This window comes from Amphiura filiformis, chromosome 3 (genome assembly GCF_039555335.1).
Source record: "Amphiura filiformis chromosome 3, Afil_fr2py, whole genome shotgun sequence".
NCBI lineage: Eukaryota > Metazoa > Echinodermata > Ophiuroidea > Amphilepidida > Amphiuridae > Amphiura > Amphiura filiformis.
Window position 1 is genome coordinate 40,080,595 of NC_092630.1, and position 26,122 is coordinate 40,106,716.

The 26,122-nt window shown below is 36.0% G+C and overlaps 1 protein-coding gene across 1 annotated transcript in view; it reads left to right on the forward strand.

Moving 5' to 3' along the window:
- The window catches only part of LOC140148496 (Fanconi anemia group D2 protein-like), a 39,450-nt gene extending 13,868 nt beyond the window's left edge, over positions 1 to 25,582 (forward strand). The window contains exons 17-37 of the mRNA XM_072170478.1: positions 474 to 605; positions 1,405 to 1,515; positions 1,859 to 1,968; positions 2,683 to 2,860; positions 4,290 to 4,366; positions 5,294 to 5,443; positions 7,421 to 7,637; positions 8,188 to 8,296; positions 8,806 to 8,910; positions 9,501 to 9,733; positions 10,128 to 10,244; positions 10,669 to 10,916; positions 11,366 to 11,479; positions 16,040 to 16,170; positions 16,671 to 16,770; positions 17,406 to 17,528; positions 17,947 to 18,151; positions 19,158 to 19,307; positions 19,931 to 20,077; positions 22,469 to 22,582; positions 24,037 to 25,582. Coding sequence (XP_072026579.1) covers positions 474 to 605; positions 1,405 to 1,515; positions 1,859 to 1,968; positions 2,683 to 2,860; positions 4,290 to 4,366; positions 5,294 to 5,443; positions 7,421 to 7,637; positions 8,188 to 8,296; positions 8,806 to 8,910; positions 9,501 to 9,733; positions 10,128 to 10,244; positions 10,669 to 10,916; positions 11,366 to 11,479; positions 16,040 to 16,170; positions 16,671 to 16,770; positions 17,406 to 17,528; positions 17,947 to 18,151; positions 19,158 to 19,307; positions 19,931 to 20,077; positions 22,469 to 22,582; positions 24,037 to 24,126 — 2,961 coding nt within the window. The 3' untranslated portion in view covers positions 24,127 to 25,582. The remainder of the gene's footprint in view (positions 1 to 473; positions 606 to 1,404; positions 1,516 to 1,858; positions 1,969 to 2,682; positions 2,861 to 4,289; positions 4,367 to 5,293; positions 5,444 to 7,420; positions 7,638 to 8,187; positions 8,297 to 8,805; positions 8,911 to 9,500; positions 9,734 to 10,127; positions 10,245 to 10,668; positions 10,917 to 11,365; positions 11,480 to 16,039; positions 16,171 to 16,670; positions 16,771 to 17,405; positions 17,529 to 17,946; positions 18,152 to 19,157; positions 19,308 to 19,930; positions 20,078 to 22,468; positions 22,583 to 24,036) is intronic.
- Positions 25,583 to 26,122: the final 540 nt, after the last annotated feature.

Here is a 26,122-nt window from a genome sequence, read left to right on the forward strand (position 1 = left end):
CATGGGTTCGATTCCCAAGCCGGCACATTCCGTTGCTTTTTGTTCAAGTTGGGTTGTGTGCCGGTCGGATTTGTATTTATTTGTTGTCATGTTTAATTGTAACACTTTGGGTTGGTAAACTGTTCATTCTTTCTTATTTTTATATTCATTTTCCTCTTGTAGCGAGCAATCATTCCCCATTGTGTTTATTTGTTCTTGTGCAGGATGCGTATCCTCATTACCTACTTTACTGATGAGAAGTATATAAAAGTATACATTTTCAGAAAGGAAATGATGCACAGAATCCAACTAGCAAAACAGATTCCTGCACAAATGAACAGTTACTGAGAAAATCTCAAAATTTGATTTTACTTTACTGACTTGAGGAAGGTATATGGACTATGTGTACTTTTTGCTCAAAAGATGTTTATTGTTGTACTTTTGTTTTTTTAGTTGTTATTAATACAATCCTGCATCATTATGTTGTGTTACAGGAAGTTGTGGGTGCTCTAGTTGCCCATATCAGCAGTGGATTTGAAGCTGAAGTAGATGCTGCCTTAGATGTACTCACAGAACTGGTGGAAACCAATGCTTCTGATCTGGCACAGTTTGTCATCTTCATTAAGGTGAGATGAATATTTTTACTGTGTTTATATTATGTGAGTTTCATTATCAAAAATTAAGAACAATAATAATGCACCATAGCATGAAACACACCTGAACCGACACATTAAGCTCAATAGTGCACAAACTTGTGTTAAAAAACGAGAGCATGAGATGGGTTTTCATATTTTGAGCACATTTATTTGCATATAGTTTTTGGCACTGTTCTTCAGCAGATTTGGTGCTGTTTACAGCGTAAACACAGAAGCATCGCATGACCTAGTTTTTTTGCGATAATCAGACGAGCATTCAGACATTGCTGAAGGATCTTGCTGAATACTGTAACTTGCATTTGGAAGGATACCCAAACCAAATGTATGGAACTTTAAGGAGGTACTACTACCCCTGCCCAATTTTGGGCCTATTTTTGCATTTTTCTCAAAAGTTTAAGTGCATTGGTGACAAGTAAGATATGTATATTATAGGGGCAAGGACTACAACTACTGCACTGGAATTTTTATTTCAGCACAGATAACAGTTGTGGAGTTACAGCCAAAAATGAGGGAAAACCAATATTTGATCAATAAATCAATAACTACTTGCCTTGAGTTGCTGAATTTTCAGTGCAGTAGTTGTAGTCCTTGCCCTATAATATACATATCTTACTTGTCACCAATGCACTTTAATTTGTGAGAAAATGCAAAAATAGGCAGGGGTGTAGTACCCCCTTAATTATGCAGAATTTTTCCATGAAATTGGGATCAAAATATCACTACCACTCGTAATGTATAACATATTATGTTGTTTTGTTTTTGTTGACAGGGTATGCTAGACTATTTGGATAATCTGTCTATGCCTCAGATACGTAAACTATTTGCTGTACTCAGTGCATTAGCATTTGGCTCAGGTAGCCAAGATACGGCATTAATTCAGGTTGGTTATATAGCTTGGAAATATTACTTACTCTGTTTTCTAGAATTAGAAATGTTAACAATGCCTTTGGTTTATAATTCAAGGGACTGCTATTTATGGAGACTCAATCAATTTATTTTCTGAATGAGATGTTTTAAAATGGGAAAACAAAGACATAAAATTAGTTTTCATGGAATTATGCTGAGACAAACAGTTCAAGCAAAAAGTTGAAAATAATTTTAAGAGGCCGCACTCAACATTCACATTATTTTACTAGAACTTGCATGCACTGATGCACGTCCTTTTTTTTCCCCAAAAAAGCCTTGCTTAGCACAAATTTCATAATATCTTGATGTACTTACAGGATGAACTTCATATTGTAATTCGTAAGCAACTGTCCAGTAACAGTCCTAAATACAAACGTATTGGAGTCATCGGTGCCCTTATGATTGTACGCAACATGGCACGTAAAACGTAAGTACGGTTTTAGTGTGTTACTCTATCACTAAATGGAATTTTCCCAAATTGTGATGTGATCAAGCAAAATGAGTCGGATGTCGGAAATATTGATTTTGAGATAGTATTCAACTTCAGTATTGTTCTGAGCAACACTAAAAAAAACATACATTTTTTACATAGATTGGGAGGGGCACATTCTTCTATATACTATGATACTATACCAGTGATGCAAACCTCAATTTCTAACCAAGACACTGATGTACACTAACTGACAAAGAAATATATTTTGAGGCAGGTATTACCAGTAGGATTAGTCAAGGAAGTTATTTTGTCTTGTTGTGATAGATACCAAATATTAATGTTACCTTCCATCCAGTGTTCGAAATTTTGGTTGTCCGTTCGCCCGGGACAACCAAAACATGCACCGGACAATGCACCGGATAATGCTCTAGTTGTCCGGCGGACAACCAAAGATCTACAGCCAAAAGTCACTTTTCAGCATGTTAGTTTGCTCAAACCTGACACAACTGATGAATTGTTAAATATTTAAGAGTAATTGTTCATAAATTGACTACACTCACTCCACTTTATTGGTCGCATATAGTTGTTTCAAATTGTGGCAGCTTACGGACAACCAAAAACTTTGGTGGACAACCAGAAATTACAACCTGGTTGTCCGTGGGACAACCCCTTTTATTTTCTTAATTCGGACACTGCTTCCATTTATAGGCCTGCAACTCCTGGTGGAGCCAGTACATCAACAGGACAGACTGACAGTTATAGACAAGTGACAAACCTCCTGGATGATGTCAAGAATAGTAGCAATAAAATGCCAGAAGCTATGGCATTATTCTTTGATGAATTGGCTACTATTATTGAAAAAAGACAGCTCAACTCGAAAATAGAGGTAAAAATGTTGTACAGATTGTGTGCACTTCTTTATTTTTATAAGTTTTGCTATTTTAATGAACTAAGGCCAAGAAAAAAAAATTGTTTGTTTGCCCTTTTATGAAAAAAAAATCGGGTAGGTCGGTAGGTTGATTTTTTTTTAATATGATGTAAACAGCGGATGTTAAAGTCCCACATTTGTTTCAAAAACAAAACAGAAACAAAGAAAAATGAGAACAATCATGGAAACACAGTCTTGAGGTATCCCTTTGCCAAAGTTTGGTTTCAAAAGGCTCAAAAATATCTTAAAAGTATAAACAAAATTAATGATTTTTTTGCAAAATTTTTGAGGTTATAAAAGAAAAAAATCAAAACGCGACCCAAGATTTTCGTGATTTTTCGGTCAGTCGGGAAAGGGCAAACAAACAATTTGTTTTTCTTGGCCCTTAAACCTCCTAGAATAAAAACAAATCTAATTTCCCCAGGTGCAGACCTGCCAACTGTCCCTCATTTTGAGGGACTATCCCTCATTTGGGGTTTACCAAAGTCAAAATGAGGGACAGTCCTGTTGTCTGAAAATTTCAGTGATGCCAAATTTAAATGAAAGAACAGCAGAAAATGATGAAAATGTCACTTTAAAATTTGCTATATAGCATTCTCTTTAGTCTATTGTGATAAATTCAGACCTGCAAAACCTTCTCTGAATTCTGAAAGTATTGCACACCTCAAGTCTTTGAATTTGTCAGTATCTAGTTTGTGTACATGTACAAGGTTTTGGTCTCAATGTCCCTCATTCTGACTTCGGTAGGTTGGCAGGTCTGCAGGTGTTATTTGCACAAATTTACACCTTTTCAATCACATAGAACATGGTTATACCAGCATACCAGTTGTAATACAACTATACACAAATGGTAGGTTTAATATATTTCATTAGTATGAATGATAAATATTTTGTATTGCTTTTTTCATGTGAACATATTATTAATTGGTTTCAACTATACTTTCACAAACTCCTGAAACTTCACAGTTCTAGTACTCCTGTCCATATGCTTTCTAAAATATATGTGACCTGCTCCAACAAAATGAGCATAAAGTTGCAAGACCCCCTGTTGCTGAGTTGATATTCTTTGTTTAACCTGCACTGATCCTTGTGAATGCCACATTATTGTGCCCCATGGACAAAGGACATACTACTGGCTTGCAGAATGCCCCATTCATAAAGACATATACTACTGGCTTGCACAGGTACATGTCAAACAAAGAACATCAACTCAGCAGCCAAGAGATCTCGAACCTACCAACTTGCGACTTTACACAAGTTGGGAACAGGTCACACATACGTCGGAACCTTCACTTAGCCAATTAGAAAAAAGTTAGCAAAAAGATACCAATTGTCTCTTACAGCTCCATTAAGAATACATTTCACAAGTAACTGATTTTCATTCCAGAGTTGGATTGGAGATACAATTTTGGAAGATTTTCAAGAGGATTTTGTGGTTGACATAGAAGCAGAATATCTGAGAGGGTGAGTACTGTTTGAATCAATTGCTGCTTAGATCCTTTTTTTAATGTATTAGAAGGATAGATCTTGTTGATGTATTGTAATCCAGTAATTTGTATGACATGTGGCAACTATAGTGGGATTTCCAATTGAATGAACGCAGCTTTCAATAGCGTGACAAATTTTTGCGTACACTGCGCGATGTACGCCAGCGTGCAGCGACTGTGCGTGAGTAACGCTGAAGTGAATCAACAATGCCAACGCACTTTTCGTGATTGGATAGCATTGTATCCAAGGTCGTATGCGTCAAGCGTTGTAGTTTGAAATACGCAATATACGATCGCGGTTGGATCGAGTGCAGCTGTTAAAAGCTGCGTTCATTCAATTGGAATTCTTAAGATATAATATATAAAGCTTGGAAATGCCACACTTACCTTAATTCTTGTTATTCACAATATGATGCATTGCCAGCAGTTACTCTTGCCAGTCAAATTTTTGACCTCCCAAGGTCAATATTGCCATTCTAGCCACCTTTGGATTTTCATGTGAGTGTGATAATACTAATATTGAAAACAGATCCACAAAGGATTCTGTGTCATCAATAGATTGAAAATGGATCTACTATAATTGTAAATTGCTGTTTAAGTGTGCAGTCGCATGTACCATTAATTGACAGTTAATGTTACTGTGTTGTATTCTTATTACGCAGGCATTGGATGTGGACTTTACCCCCCATGATATACTGTGTATTTTGGGCTCTCCCCAGCAACCGCTGGAGACGTATCATATTGTGAATCAACTGAATTGATCACCAGGCCTCTAAAAACATGTCGGCTCTTTCTGGCTAACTAGAAGCCAAATACTCCAATTCTTGCATGCTCTTGTGAGTTTGTAGGCCTGCTGTTCACTAATTTAGGAGGATAATGTTTATTGCGTTCATTTCATTTTCAGAGACTTTGGGTTAACTATGGCAGAGTTATATGGTCTTGAAGCAGAGGACTCACAGGGTAGCATAGCTGTTAACCTATTACCACTAGTTAGCAAGGCTGAAAGAGCTCATCTCAATAATAGTATGATCAGCAACACTGGCGATGCTGAAAGGTAAGATGGTGCTAACAATTGTCAAATCTACAAAATAGATTTTATGGTTACTATACTTAGGGTCACACAGTGAGGTGTGTTGCTGCACGAGTCAGTGGAATCGCAGTATGTGATTTGGCATGCATTGCCTCTGACAGGCATCAAGTGATGTAAATTCTACACAGTTTTCTACTGTGGCATGCCTCCATTTGACTTCCTCAAGATAGTGATGTCAGTACTTTGTCGCGGATACTTTGCGCATGTACAGCTAGATGCACCACCTTTGATCGCGCATACAAACGCCAGTTCTTTGAGGCAACAAGCGCTATTAAATATTATATCACTCATACATAAATTCTAGACAGTTCATTGGTTGATTACCATTTATCATTTTTACTATCACCCTCTCCGTGTGATAGTCTTTACCATCATGTGCTCTGCCGTAGTGCACCAAGCCGTGGGCGGACTCTTGGACTCGCCGATTTAGTTATGGGGTAGACCCCAAAATGTGAAGCATATCACAGCAAAACATGGTGTTATGTTGATGAAAAAATGTATTTCCTACCTTAAATAATATTTTAGTAATAGAATTTATGAATGAGTGATATAAAACAAATATTAACTGTCTTAAATTCGTGTAATGGTCGAAATATAATCACTTGGTGAAAGATGTATTGTTCCATTCCACTTGCCGTTCTGGCTCGTGGAATGGAACAATCCATCTTTCATCTTGTGATTATATTTCTACCATCACACTCATAGACAGTTAATATTTGTATACTACGCCCACTGGAGCATGCACTGCCTTGAGGAAGCCATATGAACTATAGTGTCTTGACTGATTTAACGAACATGATAACTTTGTAGTTAGTACTGGAAAATCTTCTGCCATTATTAAGTTCTTTTTCAAAGTTTTAGTCTTGTTCTTGGGAAGCATGTTGGTCTAATGGTTAGGGCGTGAGCTTTGTAATCGAAAGGTTGCGGGTTCGAGCCCCACCACGGCCAGAGTGTCCACCTTTGTTCCATAACCATTAAGGTATAGGACATTTTTTGTTTTTGCTATAGCCCCCGAATGAAATGTATTTAATTATGTTTGTACTCACTCAGGTAGCATTGTGTGTGAATTTTACATCCAAACTAAGTGCTATTCTTTTTTTATGGGCATTTTAGTGTCTAAAATGGCCCAAAATGAGGGTTTTTCATATTGCCGTCCATTTCTAATTGTCACCCCCATAGACTTTACATGTAAAAAATTTAATAGCACTTAGTTTGGATGTAAAATTCACACAAAATGCTTTTTGAGTGATTAAAAAGATAATTAAATACTTTTCATTCGGGGGCTATGTGGAATTTTTTTAATGTATTCCTTGTACAATGACATTTCACAATAAATGTCCATTGGAAAGAAAGGTGTGTCGTGTCCTTGGGCAAGACAACTTAATTCCCAATTTCTTCACCCCACCCAGGTGTAAAATGGGGAGCTGCTGGGGGTAATCACAAGTTGACTGAGAGGACCTGCGCATCAGTTGCAAACTTGGTGAAGCGGAAATGATTCTGATATATCCTAATGGCAATGGAATAATTGTTGAAGTATGCTGACTTAGGTGTAGCGTACATTAAATCACCAACATTTATTTAATCATTTATTTTATTTATTTCAATGTTAATAAAGAGAGAGTCCTTCATTCAGAGCCAAAATTATTTTGCATAATCACAATATCAGGGGGGATAACCAGATTCAGAGGCACCAAAGGCAATTGACTTGGGTGCCTCATTGATGCCCCCAAAATATGTAACCTTAACACATTCTTTACAATACTGCACTGTACTATACTATACTGTTCAAGTATGCCAACTATTTTTTCCAGGATTGTAGGTGCAATGCTGGATTTTGTCAGAGAACAACAAGTGTAAATTAAAAGTATTTTTAGTGAGGGGTAAACTGACTATTATTTTAATTCTACTTACAAAGCAATACTTTGTTGTTAATTCCTACAGAAATGTGTCTCCACTGTGCCTCGCACCACACTTCCGTCTCCTGCGTGTGTGTGAACAAGTTCAGAATAATGGTAATCTTGACGGCATAGATGCCCTTCTTGGATGCCCTATGTATGTAGTCAAGGAAGATGTTATTGAGAAGGTTGACTCGCTTAGCAGGCCAGAGAAAGAACTTGTGTGTACTTGCCTGTTTATGACGCTGAATTGGTTCAGAGAAGTAAGTGAGCTTTGATTTATTTGAAGGAGAAAAAATAGGTTTCAAGTCAGACTCTCAGGGCATGCAGACAAGTGTAAGAACTTTGATGTGCTTGTCTGTCTGTGCCGGTTTTAGTGTGAAGAGGCTAGCTTTGGTTCACTAATTTTAATAGGCAAATAGTAATAATATGCATATCACAACTAAATTGTATAGAACATTGATGACAGTAACACACAATATAAAATGTGCATAAGCCTGAGCTTCATTGATTGGTTTAGAACAAAAGAATCAATGTGTCACCTGTACTGCCAAAATCTCTCTTCAATGTAGGGTGACCTACAAATCATCTAACTGGAGACCTACATTGATTTCCCTTTAGATTGTAGCTGGTGAGAAACACATACTGACATGGGGAATGGAATTCTGGACCAGTCCTTTACTGGTGACTAAACATGTACATTTTTAGAGGATAAGCATTATATTTTCTGTATTCCAAGTGTTTTTTAATGTATTCTATTTATAGTTTTATTATAGGAATTCGTTACTCTTACAATTCTTGTTTCCATTTTAGTTGCTGAATGCATTTGCCAGTCTTGCTGACCCAGAGATGAGAGCCAAAGTATTAGGACGATTGCAGAATCTTACTCATGTACAAGAACTGCTGGAAATATGTTTAGCTGGTGAGCAATGTCAAGAAAGTAGGGGAAATTAATCTTCCATTGTGTTTGGAATATGTTTTATCCCCTTCACTTTTGTATTTTTTCTTCCATGGTAAATTTGTGAAATTCTGTCAAACAGGCTCATTATATTTTTGAAATAATAACTGTCATTCAGTGGTTCCACATTTAAAAAAAATCAAAGCAAAGAGGTAGCTGCATGACTGGGCACTATATGCCATATATGACCTGAACTAGGAACTAAATTGGCTGCTTAGTCTATATTATTTGATCTGTGTGGTTGACCAGTAATTATATATAGTACCACATGTTGATGTTAAATGTTATACAATCATAGTGTACTTGGGAGTAGCACCCATTATCACTCACATGGAAAGAGATCTGTATACTGCAAATTTATTTTATATTTCAGTCCAAAATTTTCAGCAATAGCAATGTATAGAGCTAAATGTTATCATAATTGTTCAGAATTTGATTGTCTAATTGTAACTTCATTCTTCCTACATTTTCAGCAACTCCTGGATTCCTTCCTCCCACGGCTGATTTTGGTAGCGACACTGCCTTGAATGCACCTAGTTTACCTTCTACCGGAGGTGGTGGTAAGAAAGGCAAGAAGGGTAAAAGGTGAGTATGTGTAGCGCTCAAAATATAACATAGGGAAACAAAGGAAAACTTACTGCACACATGAGCAACTCGCTTACTTAAGCTAGTCAAGAAATATATATATATCTATGATTGTATCAACAAATTCTCATATAGAAAGAAATAATATGCTTTTCAAAGCATAAACAAAAGCATAAGACAAACATTACAGGTTTGGTTTATTTTTGTCCATTTACCATTTTCATTTGTTTCTGTCAAGTGTACAAATGCATTATTTTGATGTTTGTAAGCATGCACATATGTAGACCATCACAACCTATTTTGTACTTATGTCATATTAGCCCCCCCTCCCAAATAGTTCCCTGCGCGCATTTGATTTATGCTGCACGTTTGCTCTAGCAAAATTGCAGAGGTTGAATTTTATTTTGTATTTTGCATTAGATATCAAACTCCCTGTCATATTATCTATCACAAAATTGCTCTCTTAAGCAAACATAATCTTTGCCCTAAAAATCACTCTAAAAAATAAAGAAAATGTGTCAAATGTCTTTGATGCATGTAAATATTAATTGAAACTGTTTGTTCACCAGATCCAAGAAGGCAGACAAAGAAAAGGACCTGAATGAAACCAATGCAGACGCCACACAAAATGCAACAATACAAGAAACTCAACCCCTCAAGTCTCCAGACAAGGCAGACAGTGAGACTACAGACAAAGCTACAGTGCCTCTCAGCCAGTATAGAGTGTTCTTTAGGGAACTTGATCTAGATGTGTTTACTGTACTAAGCTGTGGGTTGTTGTCTAGAACAGTTTTGGATTCTAACATGCACACCAAGGTAGGCCGGGTTAAGTTATTCACTGTATTCACTTCAGTTACTCCCTGGCTCTGAATTCTTTAATACAGGTCAGCATGCTTAAAGCTGGGCTTGAGCATTTTGTTTGAGCCTGGTACCATCAGGATCCAAGTGCACGTGTCCTCCCAGACCGACTGGTTAAACAAACAATATATTTTATACATACTTGCTTGAAGAGTACAGAATTATTTAATAATTTGCATTACTTATCACATTATCATGTATATTTATGGTGCACAACTATAAGAGTGAACTGCATTTGCCATAAACATCATCTCTTGAAATGTTTCCTATGTCAAGAAATTAGTGAAGCTATCTTAACAAGATGGGAAAAACTATTAATTGATTATTAACCGACACATTATTGTATTTATAGGAAGTTGAGGTAATGAAGCTTCACCCACCACAACTCGAGTTCCTTCTAGAAGATCTAACCCTGAAGTTGGAACATGCTCTCATTGCTTCAGCATCCAAAAGGAGGACTTTCCTGAAGGTAAGAAATCAAACAGAAATAAATAGCATTCCTGATTCATGTATTGGCATACGAATCTGTCTTATGAGTGTGATGGTCAAAGTAAAACATTGATTGTGCAATTCCACAAGCCGGAACTTCAAGTGGAATGGAATACATACATCTTTCACCAAGTGATTATATTTTGACTATTACATGAATTTAAGACAGGCAATATGTTTCATATTGTCACTCAAAACATACATTCAGTAACATAACATTTCAATAATATTACCTATTTTACAACACGTCACCAAGTTCTGCTGTCATGGCTCAAGTCATTCACTCCAATTAGTTTTGTGCCAAAAAATCCAACAAGTCAATTTTATTATAATTTAGTTTTTACAAAAGAGTAAAATGGATCAGACAGCAACATAATAAATCGTACATATTTTCATCATGCCAGACAAAGAGTAACAAAGGAGCAGGATTTTCCCACCTTGATCAGCATACACCAAGACAGGTTGCTAAGAAAATCGTCAAGCTATTGTCATCTCTATGTGATCATATGGAAGCTACTAGTGGATTCTTTCAAGCTCTTATAGAACAGAATGATGGGCTAATGGATGGACCAGGGTCTAATACACCGGAATCTCAGATTATGGGCAGGTGTTTGGAGCTGCTTCTCAGATGCATGTGTTCACTGTTTGCTTGGTAAGATATCCTTTTTATTTAATAGCCCAACTATTACAATATTTGGAGGGATATAGGGGTTCATGCCTTGGTAATATTCCTTTATTTCGGTATTATTGAACAGTATTTTTATCATAAAAATCACACACACTTAACTCATGATTGTTTTTAACATTTATTTCTCTTATCTTTTAACAATTTTTGTCACATCATACAAAAATGTAATTTTCTGTGTTGTACCTCCGATTCCGTGATTTTTTTTTCTGTTTTCCGTAAAACGGAAACTTTGGACTCTAGATATGGTTCATTAAAACTCACCTGATCCAAAGTATAATATATGCTTTTACCCATCCATATCATATATCTGAAAAGTTATAGATCCCACGATAACAGTCTCAAATGGAATGCTTTGATCTTTTATTTACTCAACATCATTATTTGAATTCTTGATTTTGAATTACTTCTCATAGGAATGGTTTTGTGTCCCATGCAAACAAGGAGCTCCTGGAGGAAGCACTTGGTGTACTGAATGCAAGGATGAAGGGTACCAGCCAGACACAATTCACATTTAAGCAATTAATCAGGTAATTAGTTGTCCCATGGACCAGATCGTGTCACATATTGCATATATGTGACACGATCAAGGAAAATGAGTCGGATGTCGCTAATATTGATTTTGAGATATTGGCAAAGAAAGTGTTAAAATTCTTTTGTTTTATATTGTTTTCAGCGATTGATAAATTGGCGTAACTTCAGAAAGAAAAGTCGTATCAACATGGGGTTTTCAGTTTCTGAAAGCTGTAAATGTCCTCTTTAGAAACATGTGTAAAACTCATTTTCGACCAGGGCCGACATGTGACTCATTCCCCTTGATCATGTCACATATATCAAACTCATGACGTATATCAGTTTTACATGATAATCCTTGGGTGGTTATTTCACTTTTGAAAATAATGATATCTCAAGGTAAACATGCAGTGATGAAACATAAAGAAAGAATGTGTATAATACTTTCCAAATCTTCATTAGGTGCCAATGCCATAACAGAATTGATCACAACTTGATTTCCCTCCTAAGGTTATTAGTATCAATTACTGAGATGTCTAGATCACTGCAGGCAGGCTGTTGTTATAGCTATTATAGGCAGTATATGACAGATATGGGTCAATAAGGTACATAGAATGACCTTATGTGGTGTTTAGTTCCCAGGAAGTAAGTTTTACCTGAGGCAATTTGTGGTCAAATATTGACAGCTCACTACAAGATTTATTACCGTCAATTTGATTGAAAAAGGTCGAGACATAATCAATTCTGTTAACACGGAATATCTGGTAGAAGCAGACAGACCGAGGAAAACGAGGGTAGGCAGATTTCTTTCATGCTTTGATGGTTGAGCATGTGTCCCAAGTTATGCACACTGGTGACATTAAAAAATCTCACGACCCTCTGGTACGAGATACAAGACCCCCTAAAATGACCCCCTGCCTCCCCTTTCCAACAACAAAAAGCTAGAAAATGGGTATTTTCAAGATGATCAAATATATAGAAAACCAAACACAATCAAAAATATACTCTGCAGGTATTAAGTTGACATATTAATCTTAACGGATATGAAAGAAAAAGTAAAAAATCTAATTGGGTTGTTCCATTTTTTCGAGGGGTGTTTTCCTATTTTTCACTTTTTGAGAAAAAGAGCAAAATGCGATTTTTACCCACTTTTTGATGTAAAAAATAAAAACCTTCATACCTTTTAATTTTTTTTATTTTCACATGTAAACTAGTTTCATGCAAGACTAATTAAATAAAGAAATGAAAATCATGGAGAGTATTTTAGTTAATGAGATAGAAGCCCCGGAAGTGGACTACTTTTTCCATATTCTAGAATGCAGATGTTGTAAAGATATTGAGTTTAATTGGTTTTTTGAAGTCTTGATTGTGTATTTTGAATAAAAAGAAATTGTTTCTCCTTAATAATGTCCAAGATGACAATCAAATGTATTTTGAAGCCTGGGCTATTCCATTATAATACAGAGGTATCATTCTAGAACATCTTCAAGTTTGCTTATAATGGGCCAATGACATCTAAAAAGCTAGAAGATCAAAGATATAGAAAACCATTCTCAATAAAAAAATATACTCTTTAGGTATTAAGTTGATATATTACCCTTAACAGATATGAAAGAAAATGTAAAAAAATCTAACTGGTTTGTTCCATTTTTAGGAAGGGTGTTTTCCCATTTTTCACTTTTTGAAAAATTAGATATTTACCCACTTTTTGACGCAAAAAATAAAAACCTTCATATCTTTTCATTTCTTTTAGTTTCACAGGTAAACTAGTTTTATTCCAGACAAATTAAATCAAAAAATAAAAATCATGGAGAGTATTTCGGTTTATCGGATACAAGCCCCGAAAGTGGACTACTTTTTCCTATTAAAATATATTGAATTGAATTGGTTATTTGATGTCTTGATTTTGGTTTTAATAAAAAATAATTTGTTTCGCCTTTATATTGTCTATTATGACAATCAAAGGTATTTTGATGTGTGGGTTAATCCATTATAATACAGAGGTGTCACTCAAGAAAGTTAGCTTATAATGGTCCAATAACATCAACAAAGGTAGAAAATTGGTATTTTCAATGATGAACAAAGATAATAAACCCTTCTCAATCAAAAATATAATCTGCATGTGTTAAGTTAAATTACTCTTTAGGAATATAAGAGAAAAAGTATGAAATCTGATTGGTTTGTTCCATTTTGGGGAGGCTGTTTTCTTACTTTCCACTTTTTGAGAAAAAGTGAAAGTAAAAAATAATGCTAACAAGAATTTGTCTTTAAAAAGACAAGTTCATGGATCAGGTGTATAGTAGGCCTATTCTGAGCTACTTTGGTCTAACATTTAATATTCATATCTAACCTACTCTGCACTTATTCGACAATAAATAAGTGATATGAGGCTTAATAATGATACCTGTCTTGACTCTGGAAAACAATTTTTTTAACCGGAAAAATATGGGGTCTTTGGATGACAGAACGTGCTGGTAATGTGGTCTTTGGGTAACAGTGATGGTGAAAAGGGGGGTCTTAATAGCCCTACATACGTGTTACCTCGAAAGTGGGAGTGCCCCCCCCCCGGATTTCAGCACACCACATCAAAGCTCCCATTGGGCGCCCCATTCCTTTTTAAAGGATTGTTATTAAGCCACCTTCAGGAAACAAATTTGGCTATAACTGTAAAGAAGAAAATTGTATGCAAGATGCCTTATCACTTAAGTAAACAAATTACCCTGGGCAAATTACACAGCTATTTTGGTCTTGCTAGATTTTGTCAGGGATATTTGTCTCATAGCCCTGCTTTTATGAACATCAATTATTATTTTGTAACAGAAAATATATTATACAGGTTTATACACACATTGCTGGGTTATTACAAGAGTCAATAAACATTCAATTAACTACATGTATAGATAATGGACTTAGTTTTGTGCAATGATATTGAACTTTTTCTGAAGTAAATCGCCTGCTGCATAGTATTCTATACATAGATGGGTAAATCACAAAATAAACATTGCTGACCATGACCTGCCTAGTTTTGATTAACCAATCAGTTATATGTATTGTCAGCATGTGATGGCTATAAGCCAATTGCAAACATGTTTATAAAAAAGGGTAACAATTTCATACACTGAGCAGTCTCTTTGACGGGTTTAAGGGCTGATAGTCCTTGTCATGTGGGGCAGCATTAGATAAATGCATACAAACTAGGGTATGAGATATTAGGAATTATTTCCTAGTCTCTTAACCAGAGGGTTGGTGGGCTAAAATAGCTATTCAGGACACAGGATATGTAAGGGATAAACTGTGCATATGAGATGTGAGGGCAAGTGGCATTATTTCACTGCCGTGAAAAAATGCACTGAATTGGTGGACATGTAAGTAAGATGCAATGGTTGTCTCAATGATATGACTGCATATTTGTGCAAACAGCAATAGTGGAATAATGTTTAACAAAAAATAAAATATTTTCCTATAAAAACACACAAATTAGAATTAGGAACTAAGGCATTATGACCAAGTTAATGCAACTCTCCTAATTAGCATCATACTGTAGAGATATGAGCATTTAGCAGACCGTACAGCTATTATCTGCTCAATATCAGCCATTTTACACAGTGGAATATAGCAAAAACCTTGATACCCCAGTTTTCTACAAAATCCCCTTTGAAATAATGGACTAACCCTTGCTAATATCACATGTTTGTGTCACCGTAGTCATGTGGTATAGAGTGATAAACAAAATGTTGCAGTTTTGAATTGAAGTCATCATATGCAGTAATATGGAAGTAGAAGTGTAAGTAACACAAATGCCTCATTTGACTAATTGTCCTGAATTGGTAGACATGTAAGTAAAATACTAAAGAAGTCTCCATGATTTTGAATGCATTTTTGTAAACATCAATAGTGGGGTAATTTATGACAAAATAATAAAAAATAAAAAAAGATATGAAGGTTTTTATTTTTTCCCTCAAAGATTGGGGAAAATTAGGCATTTTCAACATTTTAAAAATACAAGAATATAGTCTCACCCCTCATGCTGAAAATGGAACATTCCACAAAATTTTAAAGCTTGCTGTGCATTTTTATATTGTGAAAATCTGTAATATTACATGACAGAAAAAATAAAGTGATAAACCATTGTGTTATATTCAAACATGTCATCTTAAAATGTGTACAAAATTCAATATTTTCAAATTTGTCAGGGGTTAACAGAAGCCAATTTTAGGGTGGTTTTAGGGGGGTCTGGTATCTTGCTCAGGGGGGATATGAGAATTTTCATCACCATTTTCATGAATACTTTAGGGAACCTAATGAAACTTCAAAATATGAGTAAAAAATGCTGACCCCTCTTTTCCTCGATTTTGCTATATTGTACTGTTTTCTGTAGTGTTAAGGCAGTGGAACCTATAATGTTGTTTTTAGAAGTGAGTGACTTGTGAAGATGATTATCTCAAGCTTGTGGTTCTTTGTTACTTTGCCTGCCATGCTTGTTGTGTACTGTTTCTGATAAATCAAGTTATTTGCAAAGAACTAATGTCATGCAAGGTTCAGTTGTTTATATTACTCTATATTTGATTTTAATTTAGCAATTCTTTCCAGTATCTGGAGAAGTTTTCCGAGACCATTCCTAAACTCTCCACAGCTGTCATCTTGGTTAAGTTGCTGGTATCACTCTCTGACAAGTATGATGACCCTGCTGATGCTACTAGAACAATAGGTAGGTGAAATGCTAAGTTTAGAGTTGAAAAAATTTCAAAGTGTTCTGTTCTACCTAAGGTGGAACAGAAAATTAACATTAAATAATCATAACCCATGTAATACCGTAAAATTCCATCTACAAGCATATATATGCCTCTAAACAAGGTTTTTTTGACACAAGAGACAAGAGGCAGACACTCTCAACAAAAACGTTATTTGGAGTTTGAACAACTATATTACTGATAAAGGCGGCTGTACAAACATGTATATTTGTAAGACCAATCTATTATGATGTTTTTGAGAAGGGTATTGGCCTTTCATATCTTTCGATAAAAAAAACTCTCGTTTAGAGGCATATATGCTTTTAGACGGAATTCTACGGTATGCTATATTAAAATTTGAGACAAAATATAATTTTGAACTGAAGCAATGAAGCAGTTTCATTAATATAACCAATTTCAAATTTAAATATGCATCACTTTATAGAATTCGTCATAAATGTATATTGTTTTAATACAGCCAACTTAGCCCAGGGTTTCCTTCAGAGGGAATGGATAGGATCTGATGGACAGAAAGAGAAAGGAGCCAAGAATAATGAGATGATTCAAACACTTATCAAGTAAGATACAGTAACTGTAGGATAATCAACTAGATCATTATAAGGCCTTCTTAATTTAATAGTTTCAAAGCCTCCTCAAGCATTTGTAAAATTGGCCGCTTTTTGCACGTTATTTCCGCTGGATTGAGTAAATTTCATTTTTTCCACTGTTTTATTATTATTATTTTCCAAATTCAGCGCACAAAAAATCACACCTGTCTCATCAAGCAGTACTTCCTATCTATTGGAAAATGATAGAGGTGACATATTTGCAGTACCACATTGGATCTCATTAGTGCTCTGGCATTTTACAAAGTCATTTCAAGGAAGCGCTTATTATGTACTATATCCTCAGAGGGGAAATGGATATTTACATTTAAGACAATGTTGCCAAATAACAGTAATATAAACAATCATTTAAACTCATTGTCAAGATAAGCATCCTGTGATTTATTAAACGAATGTGTACCCAATTATATGCTAAATGTTATAAATCTTGATTAATAGACATGGCTGCCATACTTAGTATGATAAAAAATAGTATTTGGTTCTTGATGAAGAAGCCAGTTGTATTATAAGTAAGTCACATTAATGGAAAATGCACGCATTGACTCATTCATTCGTATACATACGTAACTTCTGCTTGTATTTTCCAGGATCTTCTTTCTCCATACCACAGATGTGCTCAAGTGCATTCAGGATATCTGCTCTATAGCTGTGCCAGAACTTCTGGATGCTGACAAATATGAAGGATCAACAACATATCCAACACTCACCAAGTATGTATTTGATATACCCTGCCTAATAAACAGGCACAGAAATACAAATTCAATTCCCTTCTGACCCTTCCCACACCCACCCACCCACCCACCCACCCACATGCAAGCACATTCAGAACCATAAGAGTGTACTGCGATGGTTTATTGTGTTATGAATAGGGTGTGCGCTTCTTAGCTGCAAGTCCCTGATGGTTGCGTAATGGTTTATATTCCTGTTAAGTGTACTGAGGCGTGGGTTACAATATCTGTGTGTAGTGCATTATAAATCACTACACTTAAAAAAAAAAGTGATTACTTTGGTTGTGCCCAGCTTTTGCGGAACGTGAGAAATTATACCAGTTAATAACTGTATACAATGATAATGAATAATCAAATACAATTGTTTTTTATGAATACAATTGTTTTTTATTGCATACAGGTCTGCTTTTGGAACCTACTATCGTATGATGTTAGATGAACTTGTTCGTTGTGTGCGTCAAATGACCCCAGGCAAGCCATCTGACCCCATACAACAGAGCACCCAGCTATTGGTACGATGGAATATGGCAGTCCGTGTATTTCATACGCTTGTTACTTTGATCAAAGCATTTGATGTAAGGTCAAACCTCAATGCAGCACTCAAGGTATGCCAGATTTATGTGGTAAACAATTTCCCTAGGGGGGTGGATATAAAGCCAGGAAATTAGTTGATGATTCACAAGAAACTTGTATCATGCTGCTGATTTTTTAATTATAATGAATTATCATTTGAGACATTTTACCTAAATCGTCTGTCCAAGTGCGATTTATAGCGAACCTTAATTCCTAAACTTCTTACGAAGTGCAATTTAATAGCACACCTGACTGCCTGCCTATCATTTCCAAAAGTTTGATTTGTAGCACACCTGTTATTTTCAAAAACTCAATTCCTGTTTTACCATGTATCAAATTAAAGAAAATATAAAGAAAACACAGTGAGAGGTATATACATAGTGAGAAGCAATAAAGTTTTGTTTCAGCCAAAATAAACCATTCTGTATTCATCAAAATGTCAGCAGTTTTTGCAAATATGTAATTTGCAAAAGATTTTCTTAATACATTTCATCCTCTTTTATCCGGCCTTGATAAGACCAAGCATTGGCCTGGTAAGTGAAACATCAGGATAAGTGAATTATGTGTAATTCTCCATTGAATGTCTCAATTAAGCGCCACAATTGGAACAACAAAAGATTCTCAACATGGGGTAATAACACTGAAAGATGGTATTTGAGTGACATAATATATGCAACATAGATGTCATTCTAAATGCTTCAGAGCATGAAATTAAGGTTTGAAAGCTTAAAACATATGTTTGTTTGTGAAATACACACATCTGGATAAAGGAGAGATCCGAATGAAAGATGTCCAGATAAAAGAGGTTGGACTGTTACATTATATAGTTTACTTTCAAGTCAATCTATACATGTATATAAATCATCTTATTCAATTTGAAAAGCAATTAAATTTTTTTAAATGTTATTTAATTGTTCTCAGAAGGGAAACATCAAGTATAATAATGGAAACAGTAAGGGCAATAATCATCATTCAAAATGCATTTGCTTAAAATGTTGGAAACTATTTTAAACATCTTCTGCATGATTATGTTGACAGTTTGGTCGCATGTTCATAGAACTCTTTCTACGCAATGGGATGCCGCTTCTGGACAAAGTACTGCGCACTAATAAAGATGATGTGATGGGGTTATTGAAGAACTTGCAACAGAGTACACGTACTATGCACCACGTATGCAGTCATTCTAAGGTATACAACTCTAGTGTTATGCCGTTTTGCGGTTTTGTTTTTGAAAGAATCTTCATGTATTTCTGCATATCATTATAATAACTTAAAGGAAAACACGGCACATGGCCTTAATAAATTTGAAAACTTTTTAAGTAAGCAACACCAAAATTATTTTTCCAAGCCTTACAAGAAAATTCATTTTGTTGTAAAAAAAATCATATTTGGAATCAGGAGTAGTGATTTCTGTAATCTTTGGAGACAATGCATTCAGTGCATGGTATGATTGTTCACACCAAGCACATATGCCTCTAAATGTCTTTTTGACGAAAGGCAGACACCCTCCACAAAAGAATTATTTGGAGTTGAGCAAATATATTACTGATACATGCAGCTGTGCAAAAATGTATTTTCGTAATACCAGTATATTGTAATGTTTTTTGTGGAGGGTATCTGCCTTTATTATCTTCGTCAGGAGTATATATATGCTGTGTAGACGGAATTCTGCGGTATGTATAGTCTTGATCTGGTAGTCCAAGTCTTTTCACGAGAATACTTCCAGCGGCCACAGATTGACATTTCAACATTGTTTATGCCTGCTGGACTGAAACAGTGTCTAAATGTTTTGTGTATATTTATATTTGCAGGTTGCCAAAGATGTGTCACTAATCAACCATGTGCCCCTACTAAAGAAAGCACTGGAAGGCTTTGTGTTCCGAGTCAAGGCTATGCTGACATTACACAACTGTCAAGAAGCATTCTGGATGGGAAACCTCAAGAATAGAGACTTACATGTAAGGATTAACTTTTATCACCAGTTACACACATTAAAATTCAACCAGGATTGGCCCAAGAAAAGTAAACATTTTTGGTACCCTAGATGGATTTTACTAATATTTGATCATAATTATCTGATATCTTTTTCATCAAATATTTCAGACTACTTTCTCTGTAAGTGTACATTGTTGTACTTAGCATTATAACATACATAGCTTAACCATGGTTTTCAAATATCAATAGCCACACTGATGTGATAATAAATGTATGGGCATACTTTTATACTCGCTTTATTTTGATCTCAAATTTTGTTGTTATTATTTGCCATTTGTCTGCTTGAATAGCACATCTAGGCTTGTTCCAAAAAATAGAAAAATGGTGACTTGAGTGAATTTGAAGTTGTTTTGGTTTGGCTAATCACTGATAATTCCTTGAAATTCATGACATCATCAATATTATTGAGGGAAAGTTGAACATCTTGGTAAAGGGACTGTATTTTAACCAAGAAATAATGTGGTCAATGCACTACAGGGTGTATCAAAATTAAGTATACAGTTTGAAAAATGCCACTAGATTAAAAAGTATGAGGTCTGTGGTCAAAATTCTCTAGTTAATAACTTAATCAACATCTTGTCCCCCTATAGCTGACAAATCACTGGCGTGTGACCAATAATAAGGATTTGGTGGCTACTTTTGTGAACGAGTACAAAAAGCAGTAGCGCGAAGTCAATAAAAATCAAAACAACATACATACAAATCACACAAAAAAGTCTCACCACTTTCTTTACTGTTTACAGTTATTGACAGTTTTAGTCTTGGTCTTCCACATGCCCACAATTCTTCTGTACATGCAGATTTCGGATCTTCTCAACATGGCGTTCACACCACGTCTAATGAGAGGTCTGTCCTGCCTAAGATTGTCAACTGGTGCAATTATGCGTCTCTGAAGTTCATCAAGGTCTGCAGGAGGACTTGTGAAAACATTTAATGCAAACTCTGCTTCATCGCCAATGATGAAATCTTCCAGGAAATGTAGGTGACGGGCTAGAAGCCACTGACAGAACACAGTGCGACGTTGGTGATCATTGGTGATCTGCTTGCTGAAGTTGATGTCTCCTTATCGTCTGATAGGGATGTAATCGCAAGTAACAAACGAGTTATTCTGTTAAAGGTTGCAGATGGTATTCCAAGTCCATTTCGACGGCAGCTAATTTGACCTCCTGCTTGCCACGCCTGCAGAGTGTTACGGACTGCTAGGATGTTAGCAGCAGATCTTCCAGTTCGGGAGCGACCACCATGTTCTCTGTTCAGATTACGACTCTTTCCAGTTATCTGATATTTCGCAACATTTTTGTAAATAGCGCCACGTGAAGGGTCATTTGGATACTGCTGACAGAATCTCCTAGGCACTTCTGCTCACGCGGGACTCTGGGTGCGATGGTACATTGCAACAAGGAAGGCCCTTTGCTCTAGCGTGTGCATGATGTGGAGTATCCATTTTAATGTTGCTATTCTCCTTGTCAAGTAAAACTTAGCATTTGTAAGGAGATAGTTGCCCAGATTTACCAAAGGTCATGTGTTATGTAACTCACACATGCACAGGATTGGAACCCTAACAATGAGGACAAATGATCTGTACAACTGTATGTTTCTCTTGGCTGCACAACAATAACAAGCACCGGCATTTAAACCCAACTGACTTCACAAGCAACTGCTTTTTGTACTCGGCTCACAAAAGTAGCCACCAAATCCTTATTAATGGTCACACGCCAGTGATTTTTCAGCTGTAGGAGGACAAGATGTTGATTAAGTTATCAACTAGAGAATTTTGACCAAAGACCTCATACTTTTTAATCTAGCGGCATTTTTCAAACTGTATACTTAACTTTGATACACCCTGTATTTCACTCCTTGCCTTGATCACATGTACTGCTATTTATCACAAGAAACAACTGAAGCAAAGAGTTCCAGTCTTAAAAAAAAATTAATGGTGATTTAATGTGCGCTTCATCTAAGCCAACAATTATTCCGCTGCCATTAGGATATATCAGAATCATTTCTGCTTCACCGAGTCGGCAACTGATGCGTAGGTACTCTCAGCAACTTGGATTGTAATTACCCCCAGCAGCTCCCCCATTTTACACTTGGGTGGAGTGAAGCAATTGGGAATTAGCTATCTTCCTCAAAGATGCAACACACTGGCCGTGGTCGGGCTCAAACACGCAACCTTTCGATTGTGAAGCTTGCCCCCTAACCATTAGGCCACCATGGTTCCACTTATGCACAATTGCCTAACAGAACCCGATTTTGTCATATATTATATAGAACATATACTACCTGTTTCAAAATGTGCTGAAAATTTTTCCCATTAAAAGATATTGTTGTTGTAACTCTCATTGTTTTTTTAGGGTGAGGAGATCCTGTCTCAAGTCTCCAATGCAGAGTCAGAAGCTGAGAGTGATGGAGGAGAGGAGAGTGAAGATAATGGACCAGAGTTATCAGATGACAGTGATGAGGAACAGGTTTGTATACATCATTTATCATGTGGGAGAGCTATCTTAAAGGCAAAGCTCACCCAAGTCATCCCCATTTCTTCGTAAAATGTCGTTCATCTGATGACAGAACAGACTTAACATTGGAAAAGTTGAATTTTGTCATGCTCTCTTGGGATATTGGTGACTGGCTCAGCACTTCTCTTTTCAGAGGCAGAATTTTGGATGAAACAATAACAAATACTTTGCAAATGATTAACATTAATTACATATAGTTCATATGGATTTTGTCAGTTGTTGTTTTGTCAGTGTCATATCTGGGGAAGATTTCACTAACATTTAAACATTTTGTAAGTTCTGTAGCCTATCGTAAATCTAAACCCACCATAAGTCATCGGTATGAATTATGTTATATTTGCAAGGACTCATGATGCGTCACAAATGTTAGTGAAATCTAATAAAATTGAGTGTTTAAATAGTATTATATACCTCATATATAGATTCCTCTCATCTGATTGGTTAAAAGTGGAGTCATTAAAATAGCTGTGCCCCTTTTTCTATCAAGATGACGCCATACAACAACTGTGCCCCGGCACAGTTGATTCTATGCCCGGAAAATTCGCAACCCGAATACACAGATCGCTTGTATACATTGCGCACCCACTATACGGCCGGCGTTGATTACGAGTGTTGAGACTATCGCGGTCACAGTTCGCAATGAATTTGACCTCTCCTTGCTTGACAACGATGATGAACGATCTTTCACCGGCCGCCGTAGTGAGTGCAGTGATTGTTTACAAAATGTTACATGTCAAGGATTTATACCTGCCAAATGTCACTTTTTAGACAAATTACTATGACCTGGAGACTCGACAGTGTGTGATGTTAGCACAGAAACGGTAGGGTTGTTTTAGATTATGACATCTGTAGATATCGGTCCAAATTCTGCACGCATGCACTGTCATGCTGTGTGCATTTAAGCCTAAAGGCCTATGCAGTTAAAAGCTTGTAGGCCTTGTCAGTCAGGAAATCTTTTAACCAATCAAATGAGAAGAATCTATATTATTCGGTATATAAAACAAATATTGACTGCTTATATAATCGGGGCACAGTTTAAAATTATTGGCCCTCGGTGATGTCAAACCATGACTATGCCCTCAGCTTCGCTTCGGGCATAGTCATGGTTTTGACATCACCGGCCTATAATTTTAACTGTGCCCCTCATAGCAGTCAATATTTGTATACTAGTGATGGTAGCTGCAAAATCTTTCACTAGCCATTGATTTCAATGGGTTGCTAAATGGAGTTACTTCTATATGTTTATTGGAAAGTGCTCATGTTTCTGAACATTTTGATATCAAAATCTCATTTTCGCAAAACAATGGAGTTACGTCTTTGTGTCACTGACTCCTCGATATGTTTTGTATGTAAGATCCTAGCTACTATGCTAATACTTTTTCTCATCTGTTTTGCTTATTTTATAGTCTACTACAGCTGGAGATGATGAGACTGAAGCAGGCAGGGAGGATGCGGAGGGGTCTGGCAGTGAAGAATCTTACAGTGAAAGTTTCTAATTAGTCAAGATAATGGAACTACAAACTGAGTAAATATTTAACAGAGACCTAAGACCCTACAAGTTTATTGTTTACAAACATAAAGAATAAGATTGAGAAATAGGATGGATAACAATACGATGGAGTCCAGGGTCTAGATTTCGTCTTGGTTTGCGAGAATCAAAATCCATCATAGTCACTGCACTTACTGTATGATACAATGAGAGAAGATGATTCTCGCAACAGAATCTTATGAGAATCATTACATGAATCGATTCTGTGATTCTTGTCGAAGTCTAGGCCCTGGTTCAACTAGTAGAGAGAGAGAGAGTGTGGACGCTGCCATACTTGTGTGTCACTCTTGCAGGGCAAAAAAGAGCCTCGGAAATATTTTGTGCTTGTTTACCTTCTAACTGTAATGCATTGTGGTGATAAAGCATGCTAAGAACTACATGCTCAAACTTTGATACCAATTGTTGTTTGCTTTAAGGACTCGTGCTTATACAGTGAGGTTATTTCTTTTCTGAGGCTATCCTCATCTTGGTTCTTTATCAAGACATTTTTGAAAGGTTATGTTTTCATTAACCTATAATGGAAGCTAGGACAGAAGCATATTATTACAAAATAATTCAGAGAGTCTGAAGAGCTTAATAATAAATTACCAGAGTTCCAAGTTTGTAATTCTTTTTAAATCAACTCTGAGGAGCTAAATTATAAATTGCCTGAGTGGTAAGTTAGTAATCCTTAAAAATGTTCGAATCATAGTTTAATTAAAAAGGCATGTTAATAATTAAAAAAATAACACTGTGAATCATGTAATATGAAAGGGTGAGGGTCTCAAAATTGATGCAGTAGCAGCCAGACAGGCCATGTTCGCATCGGTGTTCAAAGAAAGTACTGAGAAAGAAATTAATATTGAAGGCAATCCTGATGTTTTCAAAAGTGTTGATTCTCACACTGAGGTACTAAAGATGTCACCCAATACAGCTTTTGATGTGCTTGATATATGGCATGCTATATGCAGTTTACACATGCCTGTGCATGCACCATCATCAAAGGATATTTAAAAGCCATCAGAGGGCTTGTGGTTCACAGCCGGGGGTCTAGGGGCCCTCTCGTTTTGCTTATTCTTACAATACTGAAAACTCTTTCACATTCAGCATTACTATGAAAGATAACTAATACAGCCTTCATGATTTTTCGTCAGAATTTGATCATTTTTCATCTCTGATATTTCTTGCCATTGCTTATCTATCCTCCCCCCTTTGGAATGTTTGTCAAACTGGTTCAAATTGAACCCTGATTCTAAATCATCCATCTTGTAAACTTCTATCAGCTTGAAACGCTCTACAAAGTATACCACCGAGCTGAATTTGGCTGTCTGCTTCTTCTTGATGTCTATAACTTCTGCATTCTTGTGTCATCATTTGCCAATTTTTTTATAATTTGCGTAGTTTTTGTTCTTGCACACAAATATTTTTTTGCAATTTTGCTATCAGGAAACATTTCTCTAAATAGCTGACCACAATGATCTGATACTGCAGGTTGTATACTATGCTAAACTAAAAAAATCGGTAAACAAAATTAAGCCCTTTGGAAAGGTATTCTTTCTTGCAAAATAACTCATAGATAATTGGTCAAATTTGTAATAATGCATATTTTCCCTCAAACTTACACTTGCACAAAAGAAGTAAGTGTCTCCCTGCAAAATGGGCACTTTGCTTGTTCTCCTTCTAACAATTCAAAAATCTTTTGATGCAGTTGCCGCACATTCTTGATCCACATGACATTCTAAAAGTTACAATGTGAACAATTGTTCTTTTTTCCCATCATTCATTTGATTTGACAAAAGGAGATTCCTGCCAGAAACTTTAGAATTAGACATTAACCAATATTTTAAATGCCTACAGATAAAAAAAAATGCTCAGATAATATGATTTATGTCCTTACCTGTGGTAAAGTAACGACAAACAAAACAGTCTGCCCTGTCGGTAGCTGCTGAATATTCAAGCCAAGG